This window comes from Apus apus, chromosome 3 (genome assembly GCF_020740795.1).
Source record: "Apus apus isolate bApuApu2 chromosome 3, bApuApu2.pri.cur, whole genome shotgun sequence".
NCBI classification, from domain to species: Eukaryota; Metazoa; Chordata; class Aves; order Apodiformes; family Apodidae; genus Apus; species Apus apus.
The window spans coordinates 89,267,887-89,293,856 of NC_067284.1; the positions used below are offsets into that span (position 1 = coordinate 89,267,887).

Below are 25,970 nucleotides of genomic sequence, written 5' to 3' on the forward strand. Positions count from 1 at the left end.
CTTACAGGAAAGGTGCATGTTTCATTCTCAGACACCTTAGAAGACTGTACATTCTTCCTGTGGTGAAAGCCCGTATTCAATACAGGATCTCCGAGGGTGTTTTAATTATTTTAGTTTCATCCTTTCAAAGCTGAGCACTTTGACTACTAGCTGAATAGTATGAGCACATCAAGAATCACTGAGGAATGCTGCCTATCACCACTCAACACAGCAGCATCTCATAGAAGACAAAATAAAAAGCAGATGTCACTAAGGCATCACTGTGATCCCATCTGTAAATATTATAGGTCAAACTCTTCCAAGTCACAGCTGTGCAACCACTTCCACTTGAATAAAGATACACTGCTATTAACAGGGCATAGCTTTCCTCGTGTTATCTAATGTGCATATATAGCAGCTTTTATCACAACAGTAAAATAAAAGGTGGAGGGTTTGAGGGGTGTAGAGGGTTTGGCATTCAACAGAATTCTCCAAAGCTCCTTTTTGGGAGACGTGTTGCAAATTCACTGATACAGGGCTTCCCAGTGTTCAACAAGGACATGTAACTTAAATATACAGCAGTAGTTTAAGCTAAGAATATTGGCACTGTGTCCACAGTAATTTTGGGTGAACTCACAAAAACATACACAGGGGATATAATGGCTTCAGCTGTAACTCTTCCTTTTTTGTGTTGTTGCTATTATCTGGTTTAGGGAACATCTTTTCAACATTCTTCACATACTCCCCTTCCCATAATCTCCAGAAAGGGGGGTGACAATTAGTCCTCCTAGCATGAAGCTGTGGAACACTCCCACACAGCACTAGTGGAGGAAAATTCCATCTTCTGAGAGCAACAGTGAAGCTTTGAGAACCAAGGTTACATCACGGCATGCAAGCTGGCATCAAGTCCATCTCATCCTAAAGTTCAGCTCCCCGGTCTTCTTCACCTTACCACTATATAAAATTTTATGGTGGTTGCTCAAATTGAGTGACACAATTATGTGCCTAACAAATCCTCTCCATCCCATTGTTCCCCCTGAGGGAGGACTACATGGGCAGTGGAATTTTATCCTCAGATTATCTAAACCAAAAAGGCAAAACAGAAGAATTTCAATTTCTACTGCACAGAGGTTGAGAAATTCTCAGTTGTTTCTGTCAGATGTTCACCAGCTTCTGCTGCCTCTAGCCAAAATAGCCTGACAGAGGCACACAGTTGGAAGCCCCTGAGAGGATAGGATGTTTCTCAGCTCTTCTTTCCAATTTGCTATCCTCATTCCACAAGCAGGATCTCAACAGCTCCCTCCACCGGGTTAAACTAGACCAAGCGACACAGCTCACCAGCATCTTTGACACCAGTGCTACCATACAGGGGTACAAAAACCACCTCACAACAGCACTTCCAGGAGTTTCACAGGAGTTCACAACCTCACACAAGAACGTCTTACCCTGCATACATACACAGAGGTGTTTGCCCTGGTGACATTAGGTGGGAACAGGACAGAGCACAGAGGTGGCTGCAATCATTCTGTGGAGGGAGCTGCCCACTCCAAAATCTCACTGTATGGGAGGCCTTCTCTTTGGGCAACACAAAGCAAGAAGGACTCAGGCTGTAGCCACATGCTCAAAGCTTTGTACAGTGCAGCAATGGCAGCAAAGAAGGGACTGAGGACACCAAAACAAACATTCTCCTTGGGGAGACTGCACTATGGTAAGGGGCCTGAAAGACACTAGATGGCATAATGAGAAGAAATTATTTAATTCCCAGACAGAATATCAATCTATATTTTCAAGGCTCCTGTGGGATTAAAACATTATACTTTTTTCACCTTCTCAGCTCTCTCCCTGTTGCCACCTTCAGTTGATGTTTTCTGAATTACAGCTTGCTGGGGCAGCACAACAGATCACAGATAGTACCGACAGAAGACATACAAGGTTCAGGAGCAACAGGAGACTAGACCTATTCAGAGCTGCAGCACCCAGGTTCCTTCCAGCTCCTGAGAGCAGAGGGAAGGCATGTGTTCCCTTCCTACCAGGCAAAAAAAAAAATATTTTGAAGTCATCTGGAGAAAAGCCACCAACTTAAAAACAGCCTCCATTTAACATGGTCTGTCAGCTAGATTTGTTCCTAGCCTGAGTGCTAAGTTCAAACCAGAACATAACAAATGTCGTTGCATTGATTATTTAGGTAGCAAGCACTACTCACTGATGCTGGCATCAAAAGAAGCTGTTCCCTTAGTGAGTATAAGCTGCCAGTCACAGAGAAACAATCAACTGAAAGCCTACCTGAGAAATCCCAGTCTGCTCTGTCATCAGCAGCACTGTGCAAATCAGCAACTGAGAGCCAAAGCCCCACACAGTAAGTACCCTGGCAAACATGCATTGACAAGCCTGCTCCCTATATCTCAGCTCCACCAACAGCTCATCCAGACCCCTCCCAGGCTAATTCACCAGTCTACCTTGGCACTGCCAGCTATAAAAAGGCCACGGAGAGGGCTACATAGTTGCACAGCTGCAGCAGATCTCCATGAAATGGAAACAGTGCAAATGAGAAATAGGTTTTTTTCCTACTCTTTCCCCATTAAATCTGTACCATCACTCCATTTGATACGCTACCTAAAAGTATGTGTTTACAAAAAAGTATAGCTCTAGTTAAATCATGTTAAAAAACAAGGCTTCTGCAATTAGATGAAAAAACCTACACTACTTAAAGAGTATCTCAAGGTTAAAATATTTATTGTGAACACAGATAAGACTTTACTGATGCAATTTTGTCCCCACATACACTCTTATCAAGTAGATCCTGTGTAAAACCTTCAATCGTTTCATGAGCTAATGCCTGTCCCCAAGAAAGACACCAAAGGAGGTCAAACAAGCCTTCTGCACTTAAAAAAATCAGTTAGCAATGAAAATTTCAAAATTTCTTCCTATATTTTATAAATTCCAACTTATCAAAAAGATTAACTATAAAATCTCTTGCATATCTTGAAACTTGATTTAATGTCTACCCTTATAGCCAGATATGACAGTAATACAAATTACTTTCCAAATGCTTTCAGTGTAAAAGTTTAACCTAAAGTCCAGAAAAAAATCCTGATACAATAAACTAAAAGAGTAAAAATATAATTTCTGTTAGCACAATAAATGAGAAATTAGTATATTTTTCTTTTTTTTTTTTTTCCTCCAGTGAGGAGGAAGTGTCCTTCAGAGTTTTCTTGTCTCAGAAAAGCTGATGCTGGCAAGCACCTTTGTTTTGTAACTGCAAATAGAAGGCATGAAATTCGATCTTTCATCAACATGAGATCAGTTCTTGTGGTCCCACAGCTATTTCTGGCCAGACCTTCCAAGATAACAGAAATTGGTTTCACTAAGGCATTTCTGGGCTGAACATCTGAAGGCAAGTCACATGTCTGCAAGTTACCTGCAACTTGCTTATTCATTTTAGTCTTCTGAAATCTGAAAACATTGAAAAATGTATCTGATTATTACAAGCACAATAATCTATGGCATCCCTGCACTGGCTGGTGGAAAATTGTACTGCCACATTGGTGTTGGTGTAGGTGGATATGCCTACTCAATGTTGCATGGCTCTGAAAGCCATAGCAGTTTGGGCACTGTGCCACGATAACACAGCTACACTGAGCAATGTGGTCTCCTCCAACTCAGGACTGTTTGCACAATACTCAGCTGTGCAGTGCAGGAACAGTCACAAAGCATCCATCCTGCTTTCTTCACCCATACACACATACTCAGACATGCACAGTCAGACATGGACCTGTTCCCTCTGCAGCTTCTGTCTCTGGCAACCTACCCATGCTTTCACAAGGTTTATTTGCACTTTTCAGTTTATATGATGTGGAAAGAAGGGAGAGCTATGTGAAAAACAATTTATTAATTTCCTGTTACAGCTTTCTCCAGCTGACACCCAAAGATTTTGTGGATGGGGGAATTTATCTACTTGCTGGATAACATGTCAGATATATCAATGTGACTGGTTGACAGACTAGTAACTGCTGTCCTGCAAAAATATTCAATACGAAGTGGGAACCTCCAAAGACTAGTACTCTCCAGACATACTGGGTGATGAGCTGTAAGACTTCTGGACACACACTGCTTGAGCAGTCTGTCTGAGACAGTCATCTGTGCAGATGGTTGCATTTTTCTAGTTTCTTACACTCACATCGTAGGGATTCAATTCCCCAGGTTCTCCCTTCAGTCTGTTGTCATTACTTAGAAGACGATGGGATCCTTAGGTTTGGTGTTGCGCTTATCCTCTTGTTTGTGATCTTCCTTCTCTGAGGGAGAAGTTTTCACTTATGAATAACAAATGAACTTCAGAATAACAACTGTGATTAAATCAGATTGTTTTCTCTATTACCTGTGCATTTCATAGCAGTTTAAAGCTATAAAAGCTGTATTATATAAAGTACAATGCTGCACAATGCCAATTAGAACACATGGTTTACTGGGGTTCTTACAGTGCCACCAACTGACACAGCTTCTGTCCTGTAAAACAACAGCTTGCCCTCTGCTTGCCTAATATTGGTTTCTGTCACCTTTTCCATATCAAAAATCTGGTTGCCATGATTTTTCTTTGGAAGGATAACTTTGCAGAATATACAGCCATTTTTTAGGGCGCCTCCTGGATTGTAGCACTTCAACATGATGTTGGATCTCCATGAATGGCTGCTGAGAGCATGCCCCTCATAAAGATTTGGCTGCCTGGGCTCAGTGAGGCAGCACAGCTGCTGCAGCCCCCTTCTCCTGGTGACCCTGAGGAAAGGCTCCCAGGTAGTGCTGGAGGGGTACAATCCAGATGGGGCTGTCCCCTGCGCATGGGAGCTGATTTTTCAGCCAAACCCTTGGCATTTTGCCTGCTCCACTACTCCCACCACATTGCACTTCACCATGGGCTTTGCTCATCCAGACTCACAACCTGTGGGTGACCATCTGCAGGGAGGTGCCTGATGCCCCCAACCCCCACCATTGTCCTATTCCTGCCCAGGGGCTGGGATAGGCTCTGGCTACCCATGGGGAGCCCCCACCACTCCCACTCCCTGGTCCTCACAGCGCCTGACACTCTAATGTAGACTGCTTGCCTTTTACATTACATTTTTTTACCATATTAAGATGGTTTTGGCAGTTGCAGTGGTTCAAGTAAAAAGGAATTGGTCCCCCGAGAGGGATGTGTAATGATTTGCTTTGGACTGAGGAAGGGGAATTCATTTTTAATTGAGTAATATGAGGAAAAACTCTTTCAAGTGCTAAGTTGTTGGATCCAAATGTATTTAGACTGGGTTACAGGGATGTTTTGACATTGGGTAATTAGGGTAATTAGAGAAGACAGTTGTAAGATTGGACTATTTTGACACTAAAGATTTTTATATGGGTAAGGTCACTGTGACACTAAGATCATGCAAGTGATATAAATGCAAAGGAACTATGCTTACCCAATGAAACAAGCAACCTGAAAAGTAATTTTCTATGTAACAACAAAGATGGCTTTAAAAATACACAAATGAAACAGAGGGGACTTTTCAAAAGCATGTTTGAAGAATGGATCTTTGCAGGCATCCCCCAAATCACATCTTTAAACTTCTACAGAGGATCTTACCTGCCATGCAAAGAAGATTGTGAGTATGAAACAGATGAAAAAAATCCTGAGAGAATAAAATAAAAGCTTTTATAAGAGTTTGTCTTTGATAATAGTTACATAAGGATATTAACTTTTTTACCCATATGTCTGTAGGGGTAAATCTGAAGCTGTCTGGGAGCATTTGAGCATGCCTAGTCAGAAACAAAGTTAGTAAAAGTAACAATCAACAACTTATCTATCCTCTTGTCATGCTCAATAATGATTCAAAATTTAAATGTCAGTTTTTTCCCCCCATGTCAAATGTATTGACATAACAATTAAACAGCATGTATTATGCCTTCCAATGTTTCATTACTAGAGCCTGGTTTTATAGCCTATTTCAAGGCTGAAAAATATTCTGTAAAATCTGCAAAATCTTTGGATATTTTTGCTACTCTGTATTGAAGCTATGGATTTGTGAACTGAGAGCTTGGCTTTGAAATAAGCCACATCTTTTATATCCACCAAATCTTTTATCAAAAATTTAGATTTTCATATTTAAAATTGTAGAGGAACTCTCAAAAGAAGAAAGAGTAACTGAAAAAAAAAAAAAAAGCAACATTGGGTACCGTTATATTGTCTTCAGTATTGAAATAAGATGCTGTGATTGTTAGCAAGGAGCTAAGTCAGAGAAGTTGAAGAGTTTGCAAATCTTGCAGAATACCTTTCATGTTCAAAAAGATTCACAGAAGTTGATTCAGTTTTTAAACTGTAAAAACTGTTTTAAAACTTTTTAAACTGTATTAGCTCCTGTTTAGCTGTGGCTACTGATAAACCACAAAACCATACACGTAACTACAGTAACCTGTAGTTGCATCCGTGTTACACTACAAAAGAAACACTACAGCTGCTCCAAATTCTTTACAATTAAAAACCCCTTCTACTTAAAAATTGTTAATTTCTCTGCATTTTTATCTTCTGTCAGCTCTTTTAAGAAACAAAACTCCTTTGCACTACCGCACACATCTAGGGTACAATATAATGACTACTTTTTCATCTCTTTAAGGACATAAGCACTATAAACCCAAGATTTCAATAAAATCCACAAAGTTTATAGGAAACTTTCAAACAGAAGAGCTGTTTATTAAGAAATGTTCTCTTTTAAAATGCAACATTTCACAGGCAAATTGCCTTTTAAAACCACTTACTAAGAATGTGCCCAAATTCTTCCATTCTTTCCCTCTTTATGCTAATATAGGTTTTTAATCACATGTAGCTTTGTTCACATAATTCTTATCATAAAAGAAAACATTTAGCAATTCAGCTAGTTTGGCTAGCAGAGGTTTAACTTGTTTTAGTATTGATAAGAATTATTTTTTAATCTCAGATAATGAAAAGCCATCTATCCAGAAAAGAAGGAAATCAGTTGAAAAAAAACTCAAAGAGTCAGTACATGCATGTACATGAGTTGGGCAAGAGAGAAGCATTTCTTCTAGACTGCCTGGAGCTAGATGTCTATCTTGTATATGATATTGATTAAAACATTCTTCTCCCATGCTTTTCTTTTTTGATCATTCCAATATATATGCACCTATCTTCAGATATATGTGACTCTTCTCTCTTTTTGGTCAGCCCATCTTATAGGTGATACTTGTTCTGGCTTTTCACAAATGCTCTCTCAGTAGGTAAGGGAAACATCCTTTTCAGTAACTGAGTTTCCACTGGCTCCTGAAGTCCTAGGCTTTACAGAGATGATGATAAATAAACAGGAACAACTGGGCAACTAACTGCGCCACATGTGTGAGCTTGTTCTTAAACTCAGCTATCAATCAGAAATGCAGCAGAGATTTTACCAGTCACTTAGGAAAAAGCAAAAATATTTGCCTTTTTTTTTTTTTTTTTTTTTCTGTCACTAGTTTGGCCATTACCAGAGTTTGAGGACTCACTCCCAAGCCCTAATATATGCTTTCTAGGAGGAACGGGGCCCCACACAAATTCCCAAATGACATATTATGCAGAGTGGAACTCTACTTCTCCACCAGATCTGCCACCCTCAGCAGGGTAAGGGAAGGGTCCATAATGAAGCTGAGTGCTGCTGATAAATTACCCACAGGGTAACAAAGTACTGGGTATGTATTTTATTAGGTGATGAGCTGAAGAAGGATAACATCTGGATTCACAGTTCATCAGGCTAAATCTGCCAAGTGTTCAATTCAAGTTACAGTGTATTCGAACAACACCATAACAGTTCGATGGATTCCCATGGCACAGATCCTAATGCAATTTGGAAAATGAAATAGCAATAGTGCAGTGGTGTTCACCTTTGACACGAAAAGCTGGATGAAGAAAAAAGTCTATCCAAGAGACAACATAGAGTCAATAGCTGTTTGAGAAAGCAAAACAGTGAGCAGCACAGATCTCTGGGCTAGAAAAAGCTAGAAACTCTGATCAATGTGCTGCAGCCACAACACAGGTGAACTGTACACTGTGAAAGACCAACCCTTCATTTCATAGCACCATTCACAGGTCCAAGTTAATGGACAGGAGGGATTCTTCACCACACAAACTGAAATAAGAGCTTTAACTACCTTCATGCATCATACAGTGACTAAGACAGAGGCTGACTGTTGAAAATAGAAACTCCCACATTGCATGCTTTCATACACAATCTGCAGAAGGAGTTTTAACACAATGCACAAACACTTCTGGACAGCAAGGCATATTCTCAGCTAAGGTAGTAGCAAATAAGCACCCTTGCTTGGGAGGAACATCACCTTATGCATCCTAATCCAGTTTGGGCAGGATTCCAGGCCATGGTCGGATGTGGTCTTGGAAAATAAAGTGCTTCATGAAACCAGTGCACCCTGAGTGTGCTTGTCTATATAATGCAGTCAGAATGAATAACAGGCACCTTAGCACCCCCAGTTCCATTAGCTTTCTTAATGGTTGTGTTGATGAATACTCAGAGATGGTCTTAGTTCTAGTTTAACAGAGTTGTATATGCAGATAATCTACATGACTGATGTAATATGAAACCTTCAGAGACTGCCTTCTAACTTGTTTATAAGAAAAGAAGTTTATAGAAATGTGTGTATTTTATTTATAGACCATTTTATTCTGGAACAAGCATACTGGTTTGGGGGGGAAAAAAAAAAAAAAAAAAAAAAGGAGAAAAAAAAGAGAAACAGAAAACACGCTGAGATCTGAGACTTCTTTCCACACTTCTGAGGTGAGTACAGCTCCCCATTTTGATGACCTTGATTACTACCTCTTTCAGGTTCTGCTCACTTCTATATCACCTAAGCAAGTGTCTCCCGCACTTTCAGGTATCTTTCAGACAATGTTTGGCTCCCAGAACAGTTTTTGCTGTCTGCATACATCATGTCATTTAAGAATGGCTGTGTCTCAGAAGAGACTCTTCTTGCTGCTGAGATCAAACCCATGATTTTTACCTAAAGAAAAAGTACCAACAGTCTTGTACTAATGGTCTTTGTGGATGTGGGTTTTAGCTCCAACTTACTGAGCTCCTATCAAGACAGTGAGCTATATTTGCCCTGTAGAGCGAAAGTCAGACAGTATTTTAACAAGTTTTATTTCACTAATTGGTGTTTGCCTGCTGTTTCAGTGGAACTTTATGTTCTGCAGTCACATGCATTTGACAAAAAAATGTGAGAAGTACGAATATGATGACAAGGTTGATTCAAGAAAGTAAATAATGCTCAGTTGCAACAGACAGCAGAGAGAGGTGCTATTCTGCCATTCCTCTGTGCTTTGCATGCCCAGTGGTATCCTATTGATAACCTTCTACTAATATGCACATAAAGCTGACAACATGTTTCTGTTTTGTTCAAGGGGCAGACATAGACTGACAGAGATTTTATCACATCTGAGGCTTCACATCCAAATACGCTTATTGACAGTACCAGTTTCAGATACTGCAATCATCTCCAAGCTCCTCTGTATGCTCCTGCCCTTATAGGAAAGACACATAATCAAGTTTATTGTCCTTCATTCCTTTCAGGAAAGTAAATCAAGTTTCTCTTGTTCCAGAGTCAAAAGCACAGACACATGTCCAACACTGCCTTGCTCAATCTCCCACTGGACTCAGGCAGATGTGGTGGAGAAGGTTGAACAAATCCATTATCAAGTGTGTGGAATATTTGAATTGCCATCATCTAAACAGTCTGGCACCCATGTACAGCTGCACCTACATCGCCTCTGTCCAAGACAAAGCTGACATGTGCCTGTGTCAGGCACTTCTTCCCTTCAAGTCACATAAGATTGTACAAAAGCAAACTGATATTCAGGAGAGCCAGGACAGAAGCTCTGATTGTGACACCCGCCCCCCCCCCCCCCCTCTTTATCAGGAAGAACTGCAGTATGGTGAGGTAGAATCTTTTCTGATCTCTCAAAAAGGTGTACCAGGGAGACAAACTGTCTCAATTCCCCACACCCACGCTTCTCCGCCTTTTGAACTGCTTTGCAGACACCTGGCACACATCCCACCACTTTTTAAACAATGCATGACACAGAATGAGTGGACATGGCATGTGCAGACTTTGGGCCATTTTTACAATCACAAAGAACTGATACGAAATTAAGTAATCAGATCCAATTACACTTTGTTAACAACTTCTGAATGCCACTCCACTAAATGGCAGTGTTCTAGCAAAAAATGAAACAAAAATAATCACAAAAGTTTAAAAGGTGTTGACCTATATTCAAACAAGAAACATCAGGTATGGGAAACTGAAAGCATCTATTTCTGCCTCCCTCAGACACACATGCACACCTGCTTTGCTGTTGCTGACAGCACATAGCTGCCGGGCTCTTCCCGAGAGACATCCTGCATACCACAGAATAGCTGTAGAATATGAACTGTGACCCCTTTCAGCTTTGATAGATTTGTCATTTCTCTCAAGCCTTTTCATCCATCATGCACACTCTCTCTAATGTTTAACTCATTTCTGTGAAGATCCCTTGAGGGAATTTCACTGCATCTCTGACACTAGTTTAATTGCTGTCAGGTGGAAATAGTGAGTTTTTACATGTGATTAGTCCTATTTGTAACCACCTAATTTCATTGTATACTTCTGGTTGCTTCTTACTTGTATTAAATGAGTGTGATTTCCTGACAGGGCTGTAAAATGAAACTCACTTTGGAGTTTCCTCAGCCCCAGGTGTGCAGAAAAGACTCACCATAGCAGTTTTAAAGAAATAATTTACTTTTGAGTCAAGGAGAGAAACTCTGTAAGTTTTTGATTGTTCCTGTCTTAATAAGCAATTCAAGCAGTAAAAGCTCTCTCTATTCTCCCACCATTTAGATGATATTCAAGAGAGCTGCTAAAATAAAACCAACTATTGCCTAAGGCAATTCCTGAAGTGGACCTGAGCTGAGATTCGAAGGGAGATAGTGTTCTTTTCAGTCTTGAGATAACACACATCTATCAGCTACCAAAAACAGCTTCCCTGAAGCATCTCCAACACAGTCAAAACCTAAAAACTCATAAACTTTGTCAAATGACAACTAACACTAAACTCCTATGCATCATTCCCTTTGTTAGACTAAAATACACACCAAAAAATTCAGATCCAAGTGGTCAGATCAACTTGCATAAAATTCAGACAAAGAGGAAAAAAAAATGAAATTGTGGTTATTAACTCCAAGGAAACTTAAGGCTTTTATGGGAGTTCTCCAATCTTCGTTGGAAAACAAAAGGAAGAAGGCATTGCATAGGAATGTATATTTTTCACCCCTGCATACACATATATGACTGACATGAGTAGTTCAAGATAGGAGATGGAAATCTAGGGAATTTATTGCATTGACACCCCAGGCTCCCTGATAATGCTTGACACCTCTTTGAGGTTGTCAACAGAGCCTATGGGTCAGGTTTCCTAAAGTGTTCTTGGTGCTGCTGCTATACAAAAAAAGTACATTCAAGAGGTGGTGAACATAGCAAGCAAGAGCAGCTCTCAGCTCTTTGGTCTGCATCCACAGGATGCAAGTACCTTTCATCCAGGTCCATCCTACTTTCTCCTTCAAGAAAAGGTAGGGAAGGGCAATGGTTAGAGATGGTTCCACCTCCATACCAAGCTACATGCAAAAATAGGAAGAGGCATCCAAACATTCCCTTTATTCTTTGAAGTAAAGACCAGGCTGCATTGGTTCAGAGCTTTTTCTTTTTTTTTTTTTTCTCTAGGAAAGACAGAGTTTTGCACCATGAAAGGAAACACATACCACAGTCTGAGAGCTCCAGCTTCAGGGCAATGATAAGGCTGAAACACTAAGCTCTCTCAAGTCAGGAAATACCAAGAAGATGACACTTGGACCTCTTCTTTGGCCAGCAGCATGATGAGACCAGGGAATAGATCCTTTTGGTCTTCTCTCCCTGTAGTGCTGAATTGATTGTTCCAGTTCTTTACAGAAGGTAGGCTAGGTTCAAGAAAAAAACCCAAAACAACCGGGGAAGAATATACAAAATGGCCAGCTTGGATAGTATGCAGAGAATGAAAAGAACCAGATTATGGTCACAACTGCGTGATGAACTCCTCTATTTGTATACCCTCTGTTATGTATGTTCTTGTTTGTAAGCAGCTGTCATTCAAGATTTACTCTTATTTGTTATTGAACTTGATAATGATGGCAGACCAAGAGGACCAACCAAGAATGAGGCTCTTTTGTCCAAAAGATGGCACAAACCCGAAGAGCTTACAATCTATAAATAGTCAAGGCATGTAAACACTGGGGAAGATGTACTAAGGAAAGAAGATCAACTGTATGGGGAAGGAGAAGGCTGGAGCAAAATCCACAGAGGCCAGAGACAGCCCAGTCAACACCATGAGTCACAAAGGATGTCAGCCTCAAGCTCTCCTGAGCTCGCTCCTACTAGCAGGGTCTCTGCTAGCTTTTTTCTTTGGTTTTACCTCAATACTACATGTGTTGTGAATCTGTGATTATGTCACCAGTTACTCTATCAAATCAGCAGTGCTGTGTCTATGGTGCTTCTGTGGGTTTGTCACCAGCCACCCAGATGCATAAAGCAACCTTTATCAGCAATATTCAAGCCATTAGTAGGAAATACTCTGACTCTCTCGTCACCTTGCATCTCTCTGGGACTTGTGTCTAGTGACTGTAAAACACTGACACTTCAGAAGAGCAGCCCTGTATACCCATTTTGCACTGGAGAAAATTACTGCACTAGGTGCAGACAAACAAGACATTTGAGATCTGCTTTTTGCCATTTTTGCTTCAGAAAGAAATCAATTACCACTGCATGAATATTGCCTTGTAATTTTAATGCAATCTAATGGTAGTCTATCACCAAGCAATGACATAACTTTTGCTCTGGGAGTCATTCAGCACCTGGAAAGGAGAAACTTAAACAGAAGAGCAATTTACCAAATGAACACTTCTTTCAAAAAATCTTTCCCTTTCTCTCAGAAATATAATTTATGGAACCTTTCAAGGAGGAAACAAGATGGAAAGATAAAACCTGCTGTACAAAGTTCAGATTTGCAACTAAATCCACTTAGGCTGAAATCCATCAAAAATTTGACATGCTTGAAAACTGCCTTCCCAGGAGGATGCAGTCTGAAACATAATCCCATTAAATAAAGTGTGGAAAATAAGTTGTCCACTTTGTTTTGTCTTGCTCACTAGAAATCCTGTAATAAATGCTGCAAAAAAAGGAACAGTATGGATACATGCAATGAAATGAACTGGCCATATGCTATCTGCAGGCTGAACCTCTCCCAGCATCACATAGTCAAGAGCAGCTCATATGTTAGGCCATATTTCCCCTCTTGTTCATGCCAGCTGCTCTATGCTGTCACCTGTGCTAATAATTAATTAATGTCAAGGCAAAGCATGTCACTAAAAACACTTTCTTTTCATAGAACTCTAGTTTACCTTGTGTTTAGCATTTTTTGTTTGAGATCTTTCCCATTTGAAGGCCGGTCTGATGGGCAACCTAGTGCTGAACAGAGAAGGTCCCCAGCTTTCCCCCTCCTCCTCTCCAGACTGTGGATTGTGAAGGGGTTCCCCCTACTTTCTGCCCTTCCCAGAGGGGACCGGTCAGACCGTGCTGCTCTTGCACTCCCTCCCGTGGTGGATCCCCAAAGTGTCATAGAAGAAGACAGTGACCATCCTGGCCCTGAGGATGCTGTGCAAGTGATGCCACGGGCTGTATTTGCAACGGAATGGGCAAGAGGAGAAATGGAGAAAGATATGTATAGGACCCACTCTCCCCTGCTTTTTATATCATATCTCTCATGTCTTTGATGGTTACCTCTTATGAGTAAGGCATCCTACGTACCAGAGACATTTTCTAAAGAAATAAATGTATGGAGAAATCACAACCTTCTTTAGTTTCTTTCTTGCCAGTATTTTTCACTTCTGTACCCTCTTGTCTTCAGAATTCATGCTATTCTCCCCTACAGTGTAGCATACTGTAGCATACTTATTTGATTTCACTTACTTGACAGAAATTTTTACTTTTAAAAGTGTCCTTTGCTACAGTGATTTTTCACTCCAACAGGCACATCAGTCCACATGATGGCTGCTCTCTGGTCTCAAGCAGCGCTGTAACAACATTACTGGCACAAAAAGGTGGCTCACAGTCACCACAGTAATTGACAAATATGCCAGCTTCACTGGCATCCCTTTTGGCTGCACTAAGTGGCATGAATGTGGAGGCTAAAGTGAGTAAGAAGTGATTGAAACACTGTGATTAAAAGCATTAAATAATTCTCCACCTACACGGATGGACATGAGGACAAATTAACTAGGGCAAGTGAACCAGAGTCAGTTTGGAAGCCATGTCAACGTGTCCTTACAATACATGCCTCTTTGTAACTCTCCTTTTAAGATCATTAGGTCCACCTCATGATCCCAAAGAGGAATCAGTGTGTTTGGATATAGTAAGTCAGTATGAAGACAAGAGCACTGCAGCCAGCATGGCACATGCACATCAGCCTCACTGATAAGAGACTCCCACATGTGACTGTCACTGCCTTTCTGATATGCTGCCAAGGCCATATTTTCACTTTGTATTCTCAAAAAAGGGGTCTCAGAGCCTAAACTCTGCCATTAGCAGAAAGATGTCACTGTAAAGAGCAACACTTAGCAAAGAAACAGGTTTGGGAATCAGTTCTCTAGATTGCATGATCTAGATCCCAGGCAGATCACACGCTCTGTGCTCTGTAATACTGTACACATTGTCTGGTTTAACAGTATTTCTGTTCACGCAGTCATATTATGGTTAAAATATGGTTAAATCTTTTGTGTGTCCACTCAAATGTCACTCACCCTTCTCCCCCTCCTTTAAAGCAGTAATGAAAGTCATGAGCAGACTTTCACTCAGACTAAACTCCACCACTCCTCCGCTTTACTCCAGATAAGTGCAAGAGAAAAATAATGAAACTGAGTCACTGACTTCCCCCCCCCGACATCCACACAAGCCCACAGTCTGCAGGTTTTCTCTGCACAGCAGCGTGCTATGCATATCATAGTGAGTCCACCCTGATTACCATTAAAATAATTCTTTCTTTGACATTACTTCAATTTTTTAAAATGTACACATCACTCCTAAGATGCTGCTTACTCATTGACTGTATCTTGCTTTAATACTGAACAAATAATATTGATAAATGTATGACAAATGTAGTCAGAACTAAAGATTGTGAGCACTTTATGGCAGCAATTGTACCCTAACAATCTGTAAAATACAGCATGCAGCCATAGCACTGAGAAAGAAAGAGCATTCCAGAGCAATGGAATTTTCTTTGTTTTCATGTAAGTACTCTTTAGGTGCTCTAGGACAGAAAAAAGTCAAAGATTTATAGCATATGTGTGACAGCTAATTTGTATACAGTTTAAAAATGAACACCTAAAAGACAGGAAAGGATACTGTTACATCCTCAGAACAAATCTATGGTAAACCAAAAGAAACAAAAAGGTCTTTACTCAGAAGATGACACAACACGCAGCCTACAGTAAATGACGAAAGCAAGCTAGGCTTTGTGTAGGTATGAGATAAACATTATTGAGCAAGTTTTGTAGAGGCACACTGAACAAGCCAAGGAGAAAGCTGGAAAAGATCACCTTTAGGAAATGTTCTCTCCTTCTGTCCCAACAAGAATTCTAGGATGTATTTTCTAGCCTGGATTTTCAACAGCTGATGAAATACTTAGTGGTCCTTTTTAAAAGCTAATAAATTAGAAAGGGGGGGAAAAAATCACTAAAGGGCACTTACTAACTCATCAAGGCAATTTCTTCTGCCAGGACTGGCTAAAACTTCAGTTTGAGGAACTGACTCCACACAAACTTACTTCATGGTTTCTGTGGTAAGATGTGACACTCCATTAACTTTGCATCTTTGAAGACCATTCATAATTTTGTAAAGTCATATGAAGAAACCCATTGATATTAAGTGTTACCACACCAATCTAAGTATCAGTCCAAATGCTTCTGGGTAGCTTTCACCTCCCCATAACCAGTTTGTATCCTTGTAACCCATGCAAACCACTGCACGACATCAATGTCTGCAATTCCAACCAATTCCCAGGTACACAGGGCAACTAGGCAAAAACTGAAAAAGTACATTAAAAAACCACAATTATTTATGTTATACTGCTACTCTCTGCTCAGTTATTTTCCTGAAGAGAACTGCTAGGTATTATTTATGGCCAATTTCTTACTATACCTTATCATAGAATCACAGAATCATAGAAAGGTTTGGATTGGAAGGGACCTTAAAACTCATTTCATTCCAATCCCTCTGCCATGGGCAGGGACACCGCCCACTAGACCAGGTTGCTCAAAACCCTATCCAATCTGATCTTGAACACTTCCAGGGAGGGGGCAGCCACGGCTTCCCTGAGCAACCTGTCCCAGCATCTCACCACCCTCACATTAAATAATTTCTTCCTAAGATCTAATCTAAACCTACCCTCTTTCAGTTTGAAACTGCTACCTCTCATTCTATCACTACAGGCCCTTGCAAAAAGTCCCTCTTCCTTCTCTTGCTTTGGCATAAATAATTGTGTAACATCAGCATATTGTAAACTGTAATTTTTTTCCTGTCTTTCCAGGCTTACAGCCAGTGTAGCACTGGAAAGTGTTTTAACTACCATGGTAGATAAATATTCAGGCAGTGATTATCACTTGATAATCAGAAGGGACAGAGAAATGTCAGCAGAAGCACATCCCATGAAAATACATGGGGCCATTGAAACCAAAATTATTTGCATCACTAGAATTGTGTTGTAGAAGACAGCAGAGGGGCAGAGGAGGGGAGGGTGGTATTCACACAATATTGAATCAACCAGAAAATTAAGAAGCATTTGGGTTTTGATCCTGAAGAAAACATAAAATGTCTGGAAATCTCTAAGTCCTTTGCAAAATGTAACATCCATTCACTATGCAGCTTCCCCAAGAATGTATGAAATTGTTCAGATAAAAAAATGCCTCTCCTGAACCAAACTCAGACCTTCATTTGCCGTTCAAAAATAGGTCTTTGATCCCAACTCTTTCTTACTTGGTTTTTAATTTTCAGGCGCCTCTGCACTTCCTGGTCTCAGGTCTGACAGGAAATGGAAGTACCAAAATACTGTGAAAATGGCTGTGCCTGCGGTGAGACTGGTCTGGCTGAAGAAACGGAAACATTAGTAAAGTCCTGAGCGAGCCAGATCTTGAAAAAATTTGTAGCCCAATTTCCAAACCAACATGGTTCAGATAGGTTTTGGATAGCAGCTAAACCTTTGGAGGCTTCTCAAAATGAACGAGTCCCAGGGTTTTCCAGCTGTCAAGGAATACACATGGCTGTTCCTCGAGGTATTCAGTGAGCAACAGGGAATGGACAAAAGCATCAAATCTGGCCAAAATACACATAATCTATTTCTTTTTGATTCCCCTATCCTGCTCTTCCCTCCCCGCCCACATTCACTTCTACTCTTGGCTCCTATTTTTTTAAATCTTATGGGTGTGCAGTCGATCTGCCATCTCCCTTATGCCTTTCACATTATAAGGAACATTCGAGGTTAGCGGCAAGCAGAAAAATTACTTCTAACCCCTGATCAAAAGTTTTTATGACTCTTAAAAACATTACTCTCACAGGTTTTGGTTTTGTTTCTTTGGTGAGAAGTGTCTTGAGAGTTTATTGCACGGAAGTATTGTTGAAAGGGTTTTCTTTTCAGAGCTGATGTACCGTTGGTTGTCCTAATGCCCATCTGCAGTAACAATACTGTTAGGATCTGGAGCCACTTAGAGTTTTATTTACAGTCTTGGTTTTTCAGTCACAATTAGAGTAACTTTTCCAAATGTTTGGGTTTGCAGGCGCCATCCAAATGGGCCCTTAACTTGGAAAGCTTTGATTGTGTTAAGCTTCCCTTTACTGAACTACCTTAGTGGTCCATCATATATTGGTGAGTGTTGTGGAAGCTATCCAGCGCATTAAATGCTATTGAATACTCACAAAGCATGTGCCAAGGGAGAAAAAGAAAACAATTGTTCCCTGAAATATTCAGCCTCTGATGAAAGGAACTTTTAACAGGCAGAGGTGTTCATTTCAATAAGTGATTTCGAGCAATCTTTCTTCCTTTGTAAGATCTAAGATCAATATTGTATTGAGAAGCACACATGGTTCAGCAAGGCTGTGAAAGAATAAAATTCAAGAGGGTTTGGTATAAGTCATCAAGGTTTTAAATTAAGAAACATTTGTGTCCTATTGTTTGTACAAGTACATGCACACACACAACACCACAACTGAGATAAAAGCTAAGCTGATGGTTCCAAAAAGCCAGCATAAACAATGACGAAGTGTGGTGGTAAGTGCAGTGGTCATAAACTTACTTGTAGGAGGAACAAAATGAGCTTTCTTCAAAACACTGTGTTTCAAAACAAAAGTATCTATATCCTCAAGATATAATATTCACCTAATACAATATGCCAGTAATGCTCAGCTCTCATTCGTTTCAGACACCCAGAAAGACTGGATGCATCCCACAGAGCAGAATAAAAATACAGCATTGCAAAAAAGTTCCAGCAATGTGTTACAAGAATCGCAGACTATAACCTGCCTTTCTATAAACAAGGTAAAAGGACAAGGCTACTTAAGATATTTTCTGGAATGTAAGAATGTTTTACATCAGTATCTGACACAAGGGGAGGAAAAACCAGGAGCAGCCAAATTGGCTACAGTCCCTCCAGATCTCATGGTTCTTTATGAGACAGCTCTCAGCCTACCTTCCCAGAATAAAAGCCATTGTTCTGTTGCCAACATTTGTTTATTTGAAATAACAATAAATATAATACTAAATAATGCTTTCCTCCCCCATGCATCCCTGTGGCTCAGTTAGCCATTCAGAACTGGAACATTATGTTTCCCCTCACTTTGTCTATTATTGCAATATGCTCCTACTCAGGAGACAGGAGTCAAGGAGCAACTTTAGCAATGTACATTTTTTGATGGCAAGAGGCCAAAATTGGTACAAACTCAAAGCAGGTTTGGGCTATCTCTAACTCAGTGAAACCACAAGAACTTTGAACCTCTTGGACAATGGTGCACATCCTGGTGCCCCAGTAAAGATTCAGGTGAGCATTGGCTCCATATTCATGTTCCTCCTCTACTCTGGCACACAGACAGGGACCCAAGTGAGTTCTAGCTGGGTCCACAGTTTGGGCAGAGAGGAACATGTTACAACAGTCATACACCCACTTTAGACACAGCAGGAGGACCAGGGAATCAGTCTCTAGGCTGCCTGATGCATCTCAACTACCTGCTGACTATTCTGATGCATCTGCCTGCCAGAAATTGTCCTGATGGCTATTATCAAGGTTGTAGGAAGCCATATGCCCTGCAGAACCTGCAGCCACATGTTATGCAATCAGAAATCTCTTGGAGGTGTTATCTGTACAAAAACTCTGTAATCTCTTGCTCTGGGACTACTGCAAAGCTTCTCATATCTGAAAATCACATATTCACCTGAATTATAGACATGGGTGGTTGTTGTGGGTATTTCTGCCCAAAAGAAATGCAAAAAATATTATTCCTAATTAAGCAGGGATACAACTCTGCATATTACTGAAGTCTTCTCTGAAAGTCATACTTGCTCTGCTTCTGGAGCTAGCAAAAACACAAATTAAAACAGCCCAGAAATCTGTTTAGATGGATGAAAAACATAAAGGCAGATGCTGATCCCCCCCTTCCCTGATGAGCCATCATCCAGTTTATCACTTAGAACCAGAACAAAAAAAAAACACTCCAATCCATGCAGTCATCTTTTAGAAATTATCTTAACTTTAGAGCTGGTTTTGAGAAAGGGAACTTTAATTTTATTATCATGTCATTGCTAAGATTCATCTCATGTCACTTTACCTCTAAAGTTAAGGAGACTGTGCCCCTGATATTGCCACCACCCGGCAAGCTGCACATGCCATGATAGTGTGACACCATCAGGGATGTGCACACCCTCCCTACAATTATCCCACAGTTTTCAGGAAACTCAGGTCCATAGTGAAACATACTCTGTCCTCACAGCCTCTGGTTATTTATAAAAATATCAGTTTTTCTTTGCTATTCTTCCAACCACAAATAGAAATAAAATCTTCATCTGATGTGTAGAAGAGAATGGTAGTTCTCTGTCCTCACACACTGGCACAGCAGGTGAAAAAATTCAGACGTTTTCTTGGTCTTTCTACACAGCCTGGGTTTGGTATTCCTTATAATTATGCAGATACTACCCATGAATATTTGAAAAAGTTACATGTGGGAAGGGATTACACAGTCTGTGAGCTATAAGTAAAAGGACTGTGGGAGTACAGAATGTTGTAGTGCTGTGGTACTTGTTGCTGTAATAGCATTGCCTTTTTGATGCTTTTTTAAATAGGGAAGTGCACAAAGAGTAGAAACAAACCTGCCTCATTCAAACTTCAGTCTTGTGGGAAGACGTAAAAAGAATCTGTGTGTGAGTATGTGTATTGTTCTCTTCCTACATGTGTCTGACTGTTCATTACCCATTTTATGGAAAGATTTCTAAAGTAGTCTAGTATTCATATGGCCTGGCCATCTTTGTAAGAAAACCGCAGGCAATGGAAAAACTAACTAGCATGGGCACACTACCTACAGTCCTCTACTAACAAGGCTAGCTACCCTGACCAAAATTTTCAAGTTTAATTCAGTCCAAAAGCTTAAAGTCTCCAAAGCACTTACCCTTTTGGTAGCAGAGGGTGGGAAGTCCACCAGGATTGACTTTTCTGGTTATGGTTCATAAAGATGCACACTACTATACAGTACAGAAACAAGCAGTGCACACCCCAGATAGGTCAAAGAGGGAACAGAGAGACTTCAGACATCTCTCAGCTAACACTGAAGTCAAATACAGCTGCATGAGTTTATGACATTTAAAGAGTTTGCCCAAGTGCCCCTGGCTAATTTTTCTTCCCTTTCATGAGGCAGGCAAACACTCACTGAATGACAGTTATATTCAGCAGTGATTTATATATGTCTCTTAAAAGGCTTTGGCATCATTTGAGTCATGTATCAGCTAAAGATGATATAGCAGTCACAATCACTCTTATTTTACATTTGGACAAATTAAGTTTTGGTAGTATTTCCAGTTTATTTCCATGCTAATAATTAGAACTTTGTATACATGCAGAAGGAAGAATATAACGTAATCTCTTGTAAATTCTGTTTACACCCTTCTGAAAGTGCACTTGGAATTAAATAGCAATGTTAACCTGTTAACTAGAATAGCATATATCACCTGACAGTTTAAGAGTGCTTCAAATGAGGTTCCTAAAAAGTAAAAGATGAGAATTACTTAGATTTATCTGTCCTTTCACTTTCAAATGCCACACACTATAAAATTCCAGGGGCAAACTCATTCCTTTAAAGTTTTCAATTAGCAATTTCTAATCTACAAATAATTATAAAAAACAAACAAACACCTAGGCAAGAAAGCAAAACTTTTTTCTGAAGAATTTCAGCTATGAACAGCTCAGCCTCCATCACCGTTTCTCCTTGAGCTGTCCCTGTCTCCCCTTACTCAAAAAGAAAATAAAGAATGAGGGGAAACTCTCGGGTTTTTACAGAATTTTTCTGAAAGACTGAGACAAAAACAGTGTACTTCACTTTGCCACTGCCTGTAACTTTAGCATAAAGGGCACAGCCTTCACCTAAACACTTAAAAACAGCTTGAAAGGGGCACTCGTTGCCCGTTATGTTTACTCAAGCACTTGTTTAAAAACACATTTAAGGAAAATGTTTTTATTTCTACAGATTGCATTAATTATAGCTTTGCAAACACTGCAAGCTCTACAAGAAGACTGAACTGAGCTATTAGCTGCAAACCTCAGGTCTTGGCTAGAGAGGTGGTTATGGCTTATTTAGCAAGCCTAATGAATTGGCTCACCCATCTCTACGCAGAGTTCCATGTTTAGCATCATGGAGCCCGTAATAGCCAAAGAGGCTTGTTTCACTTCATTTTAGAATTAAAAATAAAGTAAAATCGGTCAACTCTAAGCAGACAAAATCGGTCCAAAAGCAGACCTCACTGCAGCATCAATCCGCTTCGGGAAAACAGAAGCATTAACGTGGACATTAACATTGGCCCGAAGCTCTGCGGATACCCACAGTAAACTTCCACTTGGCTGCCACGGGCCGGGCTCTCCCTTAGAAAAACGTGCAAGGGCGGCAGTGCTGGCTGCTCACCGCCCCGCGCAGCCGGACAAGCCGCGGCGGAGCTCTCCACCTCTGCTGGGCGCTCCATCCTCCGCCCGAAGCGGGGAGCAGCCCTTCGCCCGGCAGCTGAGGGGCCACACGCCGCCCGGGGGAAGCACCGGCAGGCTCAGGTGTGCCCCGCGGGACCGACTCGCCGGGAGCCCGGCGCCCATCGCCCAGCTGCAGGGCGGCCTTACCGTGAGGGCGGAGAGTTTCTGGGCCGGCACGGCAGGGAGCAGCTCCGGCAGCAGCAACAGCAGTGGCACCCACATCCTGAGGCGGCGGCGGCGGGCACGGAGCGGCTCCGGGAAGCGGAGACGGGGGACTCTCCTTGGGATGTCGCTCCCCTCGCCCGGGACGCCCGCTTTGCCCCTTTTATAAACACTCCCGCTGGGAGGTCCCAGCTTAGGTCCTCTGTTTTTTTTCCCCACCCAACCCCTTGAAATTTGGGGACGAGAGTGTAGCAAAGAGGCGGCAGTTCCTCCGTCTCTCTGTCACTCCCTCGCTCCCGGAGAGTCAGCCCCGGCTCGGAGATGCTCCCCAGCTTCTCCCTTCCCGGCACCCTCTGTCCGCACAGGCTCTGCCGGGGGGATCCGCCGGACCCCGCCGCCCCACCGGGGGCGCCGCGCCTCCCTCAGCCTCGGACGGTCTCCTGCCTAGCCCTGGGGCTCTCCTTCTTTCCTCTCCAGCCTCGTCTTCCCCGTGGCAGGGAAAGCGTGAGGAAAGGAGCGGGACGGGCAGGCGGGACCCTCCAACACCACCCCTCCGGGGGGCCGCGGGCACGCACTGCCGCGGCTGCGGAGGCTGGCGGTGTGCGACCTCACCAAGCCGCTCTTCCCCTTTTCCTCTTATCCTCCCTCCTCCTCAGCCCGGCCTCCGCTTTCTCCTCCCAGACCTACAGATCCTCGCCGATTAACCCTCCCCGGTGCTCCCGGGGGGGTTGCTTCTCTCGCAGAGCTCGTTTCCCCACCTCCCCACCCCCTGGCCTCCTACTGAATCAACATGTACAAATACCGACAGTCCCCGGGGGAGGAATGGGGGGTGAGAGGCTCCCTGACCCTGGCCAGGCGCACCCCGGCCCGCCCCCAGCGCGCCCCGACCCCGCCGACCGCCCGCTTCGCTGCTCCGCGGCGTCAGCCCCGCCGGGCACCGCACAGGGCGGGGAGCAAGGGCCAGGCTTGGCAGATTTCTGGCGGGGGCAAAGGACGGGCAGCAGCGCCCTGTGAGCCGGGGGGCGGCAGCCGGGCGTTGCTGGGGGACTTCAGGCCCCGTGGCACGGGAGGGAGCGGCACTCCCTGCCCCGGACGCAGTGCCCGGGGAGATGCAGGTAGCTGCGGGGTAGGCTGCGGGGCTGCCGCTATTCGTGTAATAAATGCAGGGGAAACCTTCCTTTCGAGAGTGTTGTGCTTTTCTCGCTTATCTTTTAGGAGCCAAATAGACTTTTTTTATTATTTTCTTACTGTGAACCGCCAAAGGATCTCGTCCCCCCCGCCTGCCTGAAAGAAACCTTTTTATTCCATTTTTGTCAATGGAGGAGTCCCCCGCGCCTCCCCTGAGACCCGCGCCTCGCTGCCAGCCCGCAGAGATCCCCACAGTCCAGTGGTGCTTCCAGGGAGCCTGGATCTATCAGGGCTTGCTTTATTCTTCGGGTCTCTATTTGTGGGAGAGGAGCCGGGCATGAAAGAGCTCTAGAGAGCTGCTAAGCGGCACGCTCCCAGCACACAAGTGACAATTTCCCCAAGCGTACAGATTTGACCTTGCAGGCTTGTCACACCCTGGCAGTCACATACTGCTTCAGCCAGTGCTCGGGACGGGGTGTGCTCTCCAGAGCAGTGTCTGCTTGCACGGTGAACCAAGGCAGAGGGAAGTAGATATTAATTGCAGTCTTGGATGCCCTACTTGAGACACCTACTGCTGACTTTTCCAGATCCTATGATGTTCAAGCCAACCAGCTAGTCACAGATTCTCCAGGTCTCAGCTGAGCACCCAGAGTCACAAGAATTTTGAAAGCTCCCTTTTCAAAAAGTTTAGTTTAGTTTTAAACAGCTAAATTACCAACACAAAAATCTGTGGATGGATGTGTCCATGGCGTGTAATCTCTTCTGGGCTTTTTAAATAGGAAAAAGGAAAGGAAGTTATTGCATGGCTTTGCCCAGGTCAGAGCATGTTTGGAACCCTTCAGTGCACCACACAGAGCTCCATCGGTCTCAAACTAGCAAGCATCTCACACAGAGACAGCAAATTGCCACTCGCTGCTATAGACAGTGCAGGACATTTTGCCAGCTCCCCGGCCCTTTCCTTTCAGCTGGGAGGTGGTGAAACTTGGCAATGTTGATGTCTCTGTCGGAGCCAGAAGGAGCTTTTATTCTTGAGACCATGACTCCAGCCTCCTTATTATTCTCCACAGGTACCTAGCCCCATCTTCCCCTCATTGAACCTGTCACTCCTATTGCCTTGTCAGTGCAGTCTCACCTCTCCAGAATCATCTTCCCAGTCCTCTTTCGTCTTTGCCAGTTCATCCCAGTCTGCCTCCCAGTTCGAGTCCAGGCCCCCTTCCTCATCAAGCAGCCCTACAATCCCATGCCTGCTTTCCCTTCCACCACATTCTTTGTAACTTGCTGAACTCACTGCCCCTTCTTCAGCTCAGTTTCTGCCTGTGCACTGCCAGCATGCAGCTGAGCAAAGGCAGCTCCCATCACACAGTCCCATTGCTCTTGTTTATCTGTCAGGACCTACTAAATGACAACAGCAGTTTGGATTTGACATTGCAAGAAAAAATCCATGCTCAGAATAGATCAGAAATTTATCTAATCAGAACAAGCTGCAGGTTTTTGAGGCATTAGAACTTAGTCAAATTTTATTTGATTTCCACAGAGTTGGCAGCAGCCAAAAGGTCAAAACTCTCCATAAAGGGAAGTCTAGAGGCCAGAAACTGGTGGCATTATGGTTTTAAAATAAAGATGCCTTGCCAAAACATACACTATTATTTTGCCTGCTGTCATTTCCCCAGCTTTTTTTCTCAAAAATTTCTTCTTCCCTTTCCTTGCCCCCCATCCCAGCAGATAGTTCATTGTAAAGTAAATATTTTTAAAGGAAAATATGATACCAAGCGATAAAAAACTGGCAAGGTCTAAGCAACTGAAAATAGTGGTTTATAATGTAAAAGATAGAGTGATTTTAACAGGCAGAGCTTACAGCCACCACCATGGTGGTAAGAAACCAGTCTGCCTCCAAGAACTTTCTCACTGATTAGATAAGGGATATAAAAAGGGAAAGAAACATTTTTCCTTGTTATAGCTGGGGAAGGACTATGAGAGACTCACATCAGTATTCCTTACAGGTGTTGATCTATTTTAAAAAGGAGACAGATTTGCAGAAGGACTCATGGCCTCATTCACAACCATACATTGTGAGTGTCCCCACTGCATTAATTGATGCCACTGAAAGAAAATTTCGGCTAGCATTACTTGCTGTAGTTTGTCAGTGGTGGGTTTATTCTGAGAGCAGCCCTCAGCCCCAATGGCCACATGTGTTTTGGATCATGTGTTGGGATCAAGTTTGACCCAACTGCCACTTTACACCTGGCCCATGTCCAGACTTCATCTGTGCTGTTAGAAATTGTGCCCAAGTTTCCTGAGGTCCTACACTTCTGCTCTTGTAATGAGACTCACATTTTCTCCTCTTCCCCCTAGTCT

The 25,970-nt window shown here is 42.5% G+C and overlaps 1 protein-coding gene across 4 annotated transcripts in view; it reads right to left on the minus strand.

Annotated features, from left to right (window-relative positions):
- Nucleotides 1-23,171, minus strand: part of SMOC2 (SPARC related modular calcium binding 2) — a 141,584-nt gene extending 118,413 nt beyond the window's left edge. For 2 of the 4 annotated variants that reach the window (XM_051614737.1, XM_051614734.1), the window contains exon 1: nt 22,473-23,170. In XM_051614737.1, the coding sequence (XP_051470697.1) occupies nt 22,473-22,547 (75 nt within the window). In that variant the 5' untranslated portion in view covers nt 22,548-23,170. Of the gene's footprint in view, nt 1-22,472 lie in introns of all 4 variants that reach the window. The other 2 variants (XM_051614735.1, XM_051614736.1) reach the window with 2 other exon arrangements.
- Nucleotides 23,172-25,970: the final 2,799 nt, after the last annotated feature.